Consider the following 10,513-nt stretch of genomic DNA (forward strand, 5'->3'; position numbering starts at 1 on the left):
GGAAATTAAAGCCTCTGTAAAAGTTAATAGAAATACAACCAACATCACCAGCACATTGTCAAGTTCATGTATTGCTCTTTTAATTGATTACATCTAGGGTTAAGTGTTTGGGGTCAAGGGTTAAGTGTTAGGGGTCATGAAACAGACACAGAGGGAGTTAAGAGGTACTTACTGTCGTCTGTGGTCTCATACTCGCATTTGGGGCTGTAGGCGCTGTGTCCAGCGGAGGTGCGTGTTCTCAGGCTGAAGACGTAGCAGGTGGAGGGCTTTAACCCTGTGATGACCACACTGGGGGCTTTGGTCCGCGTCGACGAGTAGCTCAACTCCTCATGTTCCTTCTCGTAGTACTTGACCTCATAGTCAACCACCAGGAGGGAGATCTGTTCTGGCTCCAGCCACGACAGGGCAATGCTGTTCTGAGATGCCCAGTCCTTCTTCAGCACGCCCACCATAAAGGGACCTGGAGGGGCCGATTGGAGAGATCGTTAGAGGTCACGGGTTCAACTACTAACATTTAATCTCATTAGAGATGGAAGGCTGACTAGCTTCTGATTATATGCTTAAGCATAATGAATATGCTTCATCATTTCACATGAAAGGCTTTGCTTTCCCAGTAAAAGCCTGGAGCATCCATGCTCAATCATCTAGAAATTAACATAAAATAAATCAAATGAATAATCTACTAGAATTATTTAGACCACAGTTACAGTGCTAAGGGTTTTACTGTCATCTATGGATCCTTCAGTGACAGCAGGTCTACCACAGAGGAGTGGTTAGTTAGCTGTGTTTATATAAATCATATTACCTGTGTGCTGATTACATTAGTTCTGTGTAAATATTGGCCCAGGGCTTTACTACAGCAGTCAACAGGTGATATCAGCCTCTCACTAATTAACATCTCATTAACTCAAAGCGGTAAACAGTTGGCTAAGATGTATCTACATACATATTATTAAAACCCTTCAAAAATAGATGTTGAACATGTTCTATTTGGGGTTGTACCAGGGTAGTGTGTCTGATGGCCAAGGGAGGTGATAGATGACAGCAGCATGAGGATGTCCAATAGGTACAGGACATGAGTCCCTGTCCTAGCATTCTTAAATGACCAATCAACATCAATCAAAATAGTCAAATCAATGCAACATGTAGGCCTAATCAACTAGACATGAGTGGCAACAAATGCTGTACACCACTCAACATGTTTTTAGTGTTTAGGAGAGTAGACCTAAACAAACGCAATGGGAAAGTTTGAATGGAGGGGAAACGGTGCTCTACAGTCACGTGAAGATGATGATGGAAGAAAGGAAATCAAATACCAAACCACTTTACTGACTTTACATTCATTTGGTTAACGAGTCTGTCTATAACGGACCTCACATTCATTTGGTAAAATAAATGAAGGTTGAGTCAAGCAACACAACAAACTCAGAAAGGCCAGATAATGTATAATAATAACTACAGTTATCGACAAAGCCAACAGAAAGGCTTAATCTTAATCCTAAACCCTGCTGGTCTTCTCTGTGAGAGAGAAGCCCTCTCCATCTCCTTCCTGCTCCTCTACAGGATTCAGGCCCTGGGCTGACTGGAGGCTGACTGGAGGTCAAGTGAAGGTGGTGCTGTCTGGTCCTGGGGCTTGCAGAGCAGGGCTGAGCTGGACAGAGGTTTATGGCTGGACTGTATGGGGTTGGTGTGTAGAATTCAGGGCTGCAGCTGGGGTATATGCTGTGTTAGGCAAGGCTGAAGTAGTGCTGGGAGACCCACTGCCACAGGGCTGATAAGGAGAGCTCAGGCCAGCTTGGAGCCTCCCTCATCCTTACCCCTTCCCTCTCTCTTTCATCCCTTCCTGCTTCCTGTCTCCATTTTAATGTGCTTAATGCTTAAAACTCGTACATTTATTTCAGCCCCATCAGTAACTGGACTGGTGGATGTTTCCTATAGTAATATCAACTTCATGACACAGTGGCATTTCCAGCAGGCAGTTTAGTGTTGAGAGCTGAAGCTAATTCTGCCTCCTGATCTATTTCAATGCTTGGTTTGTTCATAATAATGAGGAACATAATAACCTTTTAAATGTGAGTAAATCTTCCCAAATGATAGTTAAAATGGAACAACAACATAATATCATGGCTGATTGAAATTAGCCGATTTATTTAGCATAATGAGTCAGCTGAAAGGGCAGTTTCTCTCTCTCTCTCTCTCTCTCTCTCTCTCTCTCTCAAAATAATATCACTTCTCATAACACCCACAGTAACACATACACACAGATGACAATTATTACTTCACAATATTATTAGATATTACATCTCACATTGTTACTGTTTGCTTGGTGAGTTTGTGTGTGTGTTATTGTTGTTGTCTCTGGAAACCCTTGTATATTAGCTGATTCATCTCAATGGGGTGTTATCACCCACAAATCTGTAGATAAATAAAATCTAAGTGAGCAAATGACTCTGTCCAAACTAGTTTAATTCTGCTGTAAGCGACAAACACACACACACACACACACACACACACACACACACACACACACACACACACACACACACACACACACACACACACACACACACACACACACACACACACACACACACACACACACACACACACACACAGTGACCAGAGTTTAACTGCTGTAGCATCTAGCTCAGTCAGGGTAACAGCATCTGCTGCTAGCATATTGGCCTCTGATAGGGAACAATAAACACTGCATAAATACAATCTCTCCAGCCTGCATGATTACAATCCCACTCCTACTGCTGCAGAGCACCATGTAACACACACACAACATATTTGTTTAGAAGAGTTAAGCTGGAGCACACAGTTATGCTCATGGCAGGGTACGGTTATGCTCATGGCAGGGTACGATTATGCTCATGGCAGGGTACGGTTATGCTCCTGGCAGGGTAGGGTTATGCTCATGGCAGGGTACGGTTATGCTCATGGCAGGGTACGGTTATGCCCATGGCAGGGTACGGTTATGCCCATGGCAGGGTACGGTTATGCTCATGGCAGGGTACGGTTATGCCCATGGCAGGGTACGGTTATGCCCATGGCAGGGTACGGTTATGCTCATGGCAGGGTACGGTTATGCTCATGGCAGGGTACGGTTATGCTCCTGGCAGGGTACGGTTATGCTCATGGCAGGGTAGGGTTATGCTCATGGCAGGGTAGGGTTATGCTCATGGCAGGGTACGGTTATGCTCATGGCAGGGTACGGTGGCCAACAGAGTTGGCAGATACACCGTAGAAAACAACCCTGAGAAGAAACAACTAACATAATATGTTATCTCTCAATATAGCACCAAATGTATAGTAGCTGCCAAGATATTCATTCTAATTCAGCCCAGACATAGGGCAAAATACTCTTAAAATACTCATGCACTACATTTTTTTTGTGATGGGATGAAGCAAACGTTTTGGTAATTGAAAATGTATATTGAAATTCATGTGCAAAGCAGCTCTGAACATGTTTTCCAAATGAAGGTGGAATTGAAGAGAGAAGAATTGATCTCATCTCATTCCTTTAATAAGGAATATAGATTCCTCAGTCACTTCTACAAACACGTCTCCTGTGCCACTAGGGGCGCTAAAACACTATACCACTTTTATTCTACCTAAAGAAACGCATACAAAGCCCGCTCTCCCTTCGGCAAATCAGACCACGACTATATCCTCCTGCTTCCTGTTTACAAACAAAAGCTCAAACAGGAAGAACCAGTTACGCGCTCAATATGGAAGAGGTCTGATGAAGCAGACGTGAGGCTACAAGACTGTTTTGCTGGTATAGACTGAGATATGCTCTGGGATTCAGGACCGCAGTGGAGAAAGTGGAAAGCTTCAAGTTCCTCGCCGTACACATCACTGACGATCTGAAATGGTCCACCCACACAGACAGTGTGGTGAAGAAGGCACAACAGCGCCTCTTCAACCTCAGGAAGCTGACGAAATTTGGCTTGGCCCCTAAAACCCTCAGAAACTTTTACAGATGCACAAAAGAGAGCATACTGTCGGGCTGAATCACCGCCTGGTAGGGCAACTGCACCGTCCGCAACCGCAGGGCTCTCCAAAGGGTGGTGCGATCTGCCCAACACATCACCAGGGGCAAACTATGACGCGTCAAAGTCTACACTTGTTGTATTTGGCGCATGCGGCAAATACAGTTTGATTTGATTTGAAGCTACCTGCCCTCCAGGACACATACAGCACCCGATGTCACAGGAAGGCCAAAAAGATAAATAAGGACATCAACCACCTGAGCCACAGCCTGTTCACCCCGTTATCATCTAGAAGGCTAGGTCAGTACAGGTGCATCAAAGCGGGGACCGAGAGACTGAAAAACAGCTTCTATCTCAAGGCAATCAGACTGTTAAATAGCCATCACTAGCCGGCTTCCATCGGGTTACGTAACCCTGCACCTTAGAGGCTGCTTCCCTATATACAGTGCCAGCCAAAAGTTTGGACACACCTACTCATTCAAGGGTGTTTATTTATTTTTACTATTTTCTACATTGTAGAATAATAGCGAAGACATCAAAACTATGAAACAACACATATGGAATCATGTAGTAACCAAAAAGTGTTAAACAAATCAAAATATATTTTATATTTTAGATTCTTCAAAGTAGTCAGTCAACCTTTGCCTTGATGACAGCTTTGGAACACTATTGGCATTCTCTCAACCAGCTTCACCTGGAATGCTTTTCCAACAGTCTTGAAGGAGTTCCCACATATGCTGAGCACTGGTTGGCTGCTTTTCCTTCACTCTGCGGTCCAACTCATCACAAACCATCTCAATTGTGTTGAAGTTGGGTGATTGTGGAGGCCAGGTCATCTGATCCAGAACTACATCACTCTCCTTATTGGTCAAATAGCCCTTAAACAGCCTGGAGATGTGTTGGGTCATTGTCCTGTTGAAAAGCAAATGATAGTCCCACTAAGCCCAAACCAGATGGGATGGCTTATCGCTGCAGAATGCTGTGGTAGCCATGCTGGTTAAGTGTGCCTTGAATTTTAGATAAATCACAGGAAGTGTCACCAGCAAAGCACTCCCACACTATCACACCTCTTCCATGCTTCACGGTGGGAACTACACATGCGGAGATCACAAAGACACGGCGGTTGGAACCACAAATCTCAAATTTGGACTCATCAGACCAAAGGACAGATTTCCACCGGTCTAATGTCCATTGCTCGTGTTTCTTGGACCAAGCAAGTCTCTTCTTCTTATTGGTGTCCTTTAGTAGTAGTTTCTTTGCAGCAATTGGACCATGAAGGCCTGATTCACGCAGTCTCCTCTGAACAGTTGATGTTGAGGTGTCTCTGTTACTTGAGCTCTGTGAATCATTTATTTGGGCTACAATTTCTGAGGCTGGTACCTCTAATGAACTTATCCTCTGCAGCAGAGGTAACTCTGGGTCATGATGAGAGCCAGTCTTATCATAGCACTTGATGGTTTTTGCGCCTGCACTTGAAGAAACTTTCAAAGTTCTTGAAATGTCAAAGTTCTTGACCTTCATGTCTTAAATTAATGATGGACTGACTTTTCTCTTTGTTTATTTGAGCTGTTCTTGCTATAATGTGGACTTGGTCTTTTACCAAATAGGGCTATACCAACCCTACCTTGTCACAACACAACTGATTGGTTCAAATGCATTAAGAAGGAAATAAATGTAACAAATTAACTTTTAACAAGGCACACCTCTTAATTGAAAGGCATTCCAGGTGACTACCTCATGAAGCTGGTTGAGAGAATGCCAAGAGTGTGCAAAGGGAGGCTACTTTGAAGAATCTCAAATATAAAATATATTTTGATTCCTTTTTGGTTACTACATGATTCCATATGTGTTATTTCATAGTTGTGATGTCTTCACTATTGTTCTACAATGTAGAAAATAGTAAAAATAAAGAAAAACCCTGGAATGAGTAGGAGTGTCCTAACTTTTGACTAGTACTGTGCATAAACTTGGAATCACTGGCCACTTTAATAATGGAACACTAGTCACTTTAATAAAGTTTAAATAATGTTTAAATACTGCTTTACTCATCTCATATGTATATACTGTATTTTATTGTACTGTATTTTAGTCAATGCCACTCCGACATTGCTCAATCTAATATTTATATATTTCTAAATTCCATTCTTTTACTTTTAGATTTGTGTGTATTGTTGTGAACTGTTAGATGCTACTGCACTGTTGGAGCTAGGAACACAAGCATTTCGCTACAACCTAAATATGTGTATGTGACCAATAAAATTTGATTTGATTTATACCTTTTATACGATTTGAGCTTCAACAGATTACTACAACGATTTTCACATGTTGCTACCAACCTTATTATATGACAAAATTAAACATTTGTTCACAAAAAAAAATTGTTCTCACATATGTATTAATTATAGGAATGAGTGTATTTTTCCACTAATCCTTTAACTAAATAGCTACCCAGACTATCTGCATTGACCCTCTTTGCACGAACTCTTTTGATTCATCACATATGCTGCTGCTACTGCTACTTTCCTGTTGCCTGATCACTTTACCCCTACCTATATGTACATATCTACCTCAATTACCTCATTTCCCTGCATATCGACTCAGTACTGGTACCCAGTGAATAGCGAATTTATCGTTACTTTTCTAAATGTTTAACTCTGTATTGTTGGGAAGGGCCCGGCCTGTAAGTAAGCATTTCACTGTTAGTCTACACCTGTTGTTTGCGAAGAATGTGACAAATAAAATTTCATTTGATTCGAAAGCAAGCATTTCACGGTAAAGTCTACACCTGTTGTATTCGGCGCATGTGACAAATTATACAGCTTTCAAAATCCACAGTACACACACACCTCTCTCTCTCTCTCTCTCTCTCTCTCTCTCTCTCTGTGTGTCGGAGGAAGATTGGAAACCCATTAGAATCACCGGTCAATTAGTGGGAGCGATGGATGGATTTTCCAGTCTAGTGTAGTTAAGCTCCCAGTAAACGAATGTTGTCTCATTACAGCAGTTTGACCCGTGTATGGTTTTAATGAGCTTGCCTTGCCCCAAGGCCTCCATTAACACTTTAGAAAATCAATGACTTCTGTATTGATGCTATACTGTACCAGGCTTAAACAATGTAAAAACGTTAGGTTACTGAGGGAACGAGGAGAAGGAGAAGGAGAAAGAGAAAGAGGGGGAAAACGAGCGCAGTGGGAGAGAGAGGAAGGAAGGGAGGGATGGAAGAAGGAAGTCCAAGGTGGTTGATGAAAACATGTTTGAGAAAAACAACAAGGACACGTCAATATGTCTGATTGTTTTGTTGCTACCCTGACATAATGATGCTTTAGATACTACCCCAGGAGGGAATATGGAGAGCGATAACCTTTTTGGAGGACAAATACATACACACACACACCAAACCAATCTCTGCCGTCAATTATATTTGCTTATGAGGGGTTCTGTGTTGCTCTAGGGAGCTGAGAGAGGGAATGAACTTTATTCATACATGATGTAGGTTCCAATGGGACCTAAGGTAATCATTAAGACCAATGTGACATTCCGAGAGTGTTTAGTGTGTGTGTGTGTGTGTGTGTGTGTGTACAGTATACAGTCTGTTTGTGTTTGACTCTCCCTTAGGCAAGGTCACCTCCCACAACAGTCTTCTGAACCAAACCAAACCAAACACAGCCTGCATCTCTGGAGCCTCTAACCTCATTACCAGCCGAAGTCAACCCCACTGCATGGTGGGTAGTCTATGGACAGTTTTGGACCCGTGGCGTAAACACAGTAACCCTGGTGCTCTGACAGAGGTCATGTCCCTGTGGGGCCAAACATCCTGATGCTAATTGTGGGGTTTATGATTGGATAAAGGCAATTAGCCAGGGTTATGATTGGCTAAACTCTATCAGCGAGGGTTAATGAGTATATTGTGTTCGTCCAATCGGCTTTGACCTCTGTGTTCGACCACCCAGACACAGCATGGAGAGAGGAGCACTCAGGTCTTTATCAGATTAGTCTGTCCTGTGTGTGTGTGTATGTGTTCTATAGTTCAACTCACCTAAGGAGTTAATGAATACCCACTAAATTTCTTTGACTTTTAGAGTGCAGTCATGTACTTTCTTTTCCCTTCTGCCTGCTTTTTTGTTCCCTACCGTTTTCCTCTTAATCTTTCCATAGCATTTAGCTTACTGTCTGCATTTCTCCATTGGTCCTATTCCTCTTTCCATTACTGAAAGGACAGCATTTTATTTTCTTCCATGAATAGTAGAACTGTCCTCATCCCTCCTGAACCAATCAGCTTCTTGATGTGCCACACCTGTCAGGTGGATGGATTATCTTGGCTCCGTTCATCTTTCCCTCGATCCGGACTAGTCTCCCAGTCACTGCTGCTGAAAAACAACCCCCAGCATGATGCTGCCACCACCATGCTTCACCGTAGGGATGGTGCCAGGTGTCCTCCAGACATGACACTTGGCATTCAGGCCAAAGAGTTCAATCTTGGTTCATCAGACCAGAGAATCTTGTTTCTCATGGTCTGGGAGTCCTTTAGGTGCTTTTGGCAAACTCCAAGCAGGTTGTCTTGTGCCTTTTACTGAGGAGTGGATTCCATCTGGCCACTCTACCATAAAGGCCTGATTGGTGGAGGGCTGCAGAGATGGTTGTCCTTCTGGAAGGTTCTCCCATCTCTATAGAGGTACTCTGGAGCTCTGTCAGAGTGACCATCGGGTTTTTGGTCCCTGACCAAGGCCCTTCTCCCCCGATTGCTCAGTTTGGCCGGGCAGCCAGCTCTAGGAAGAGTCTTAGTGGTTTCAAACTTCTTCTATTTAAGAATTATTGAGGCCACTGTGTTCCTTCAATGCTGCAGAAATGTTTTGGTACCCTTCGCCAGATCTGTGCTCAACACAATCCTGTGTCGGAGCTCTATGTACAATTCCAAATCATGTCCAATCAATTGCATTTACCACAGGTGGACTCCAATCAAGTTGTAGAAACATCTCAAGGATGACCAATGGAAACAGGATAAACCTGAGCTCCATTTCGAGTCTCATAGCAAAGGGTCTGAATACTTATGTAAATAAAGTATGTTTTTACTTGCAAAAAAAAAATCTAAAACCTGTTTTCACTTTGTCATTATCGAGTATTGTGTGTAGATTGATGAGAAAAAAAACATTTAATTTATACATTTTTGAATAAGGCTATAACATAACAAAATGTGGAAAAAGTCAAGGGGACTGAATACTTTCTGAATGCACTGTATATCCACTAGTTGTAATGTGTCTGTGATATTCATCATTTCCCTAAGTGCATGAGGGTGATAGTTTCTGGTGTGATTTCCTACTTAAAACTGTACTATAATCTCCCACCATAATAATAGAGTCATTTGTTGCTTGTGAGCTCGATAGATTAATGTATCATTTTAGAAGAAGAGTGGATCATCATCATTTCGACCATATAGATATGTTTATCGTCCAATAGCATATTTAAAATGATCCACCTTTCTTTTGGATCTGTTTGGACAGTTTGCACATTGGGATCAAAATTGTTTTTAATTCTCCAGAATGGCGCAGTGGTCTAAGTGCACTGCATCTCAGTCCTAACTGTGCCACTAGAAATCCTGGTTTGTGTCCAGGCTCTGTCGCAGCCGGCCGCGACCTGGAGACCCATGGGGCGGCGCAATATTGTCTCAGCGTCATCTGGGTTAGGGGAGGGTTTGACTGGCAGGGATGTCCTTGTCCCATCACGCTGTAGCGACTGCTGTGGCGGGCCGGGCACATGCATGCGGACACGGTCGCCATGTGTATGGTGTTTCCTCCAACACATTGGTGCGGTTGGCTTCCGGGTTAAGCGGGCATCGTGTCAAGAAGAACTGCGGCTTGACTGGGTTGTGTTTCGGAGGACGCACGGCTCTCGACCTTCACCTCTTCCAAGTCCGTACAGCGATGAGACAAGACTGTAACTACCAATTGGATACCACAAAATTGGGGAGAAAAAGTTTTTTTAAATTTGTATCATCCCCTTTTAAGTTTCTTTGCCCATGACAAAACATGTATTTCTCCCTCCCAGTCCTTTTTCCACAACCTCATCTGTAATTGTAGAGTGAGTTTCCTGTAAACAATAAATGTTATATTCCTTCTCTTTTAGCCAGGAATAGACTGATCGTCTTTTTTTATAATCTGCTAAACCATTACAATTATAACTAGCTATACTTATTTCACCAGTTACCATAATGAGATACAAGTCTAAATTATACTTACCATAAAAAGGATTACAATAATGAGATGTATCCACCAATCCAAAGAAAGGATAGACGGGAGCTAGACAGCCTGACGTGCTGCTTTGTGGACAACGACTCCCATTGTTAGGGCAGAGAGACATGTATCTAGTCAGTATATCCATCATCTTTAGCTGTCCCCAAAGGAGAACCCTTTTTGGTTCCAGGGGGAACTCTTTTTGGTTCCACGTAGTACCCTCTTGGGTTCCATGTGGACCCCTCTGTGGAAAGGATCCTACAGTACATGGAACCCAAAAGGGTTCTA

At 42.9% G+C, this 10,513-nt stretch overlaps 1 protein-coding gene across 1 annotated transcript in view; it reads right to left on the reverse strand.

Moving 5' to 3' along the window:
• Positions 1-10,513, reverse strand: part of LOC106586540 (ephrin type-A receptor 6) — a 255,977-nt gene that overhangs the window by 21,824 nt on the left and 223,640 nt on the right. The window contains exon 8 of the mRNA XM_045707380.2: positions 173-460. Within this exon, the coding sequence (XP_045563336.1) occupies positions 173-460 (288 nt within the window). The remainder of the gene's footprint in view (positions 1-172; positions 461-10,513) is intronic.

Source organism: Salmo salar, chromosome 25, assembly GCF_965601325.2.
Source record: "Salmo salar chromosome 25, fSalSal1, whole genome shotgun sequence".
NCBI lineage: Eukaryota > Metazoa > Chordata > Actinopteri > Salmoniformes > Salmonidae > Salmo > Salmo salar.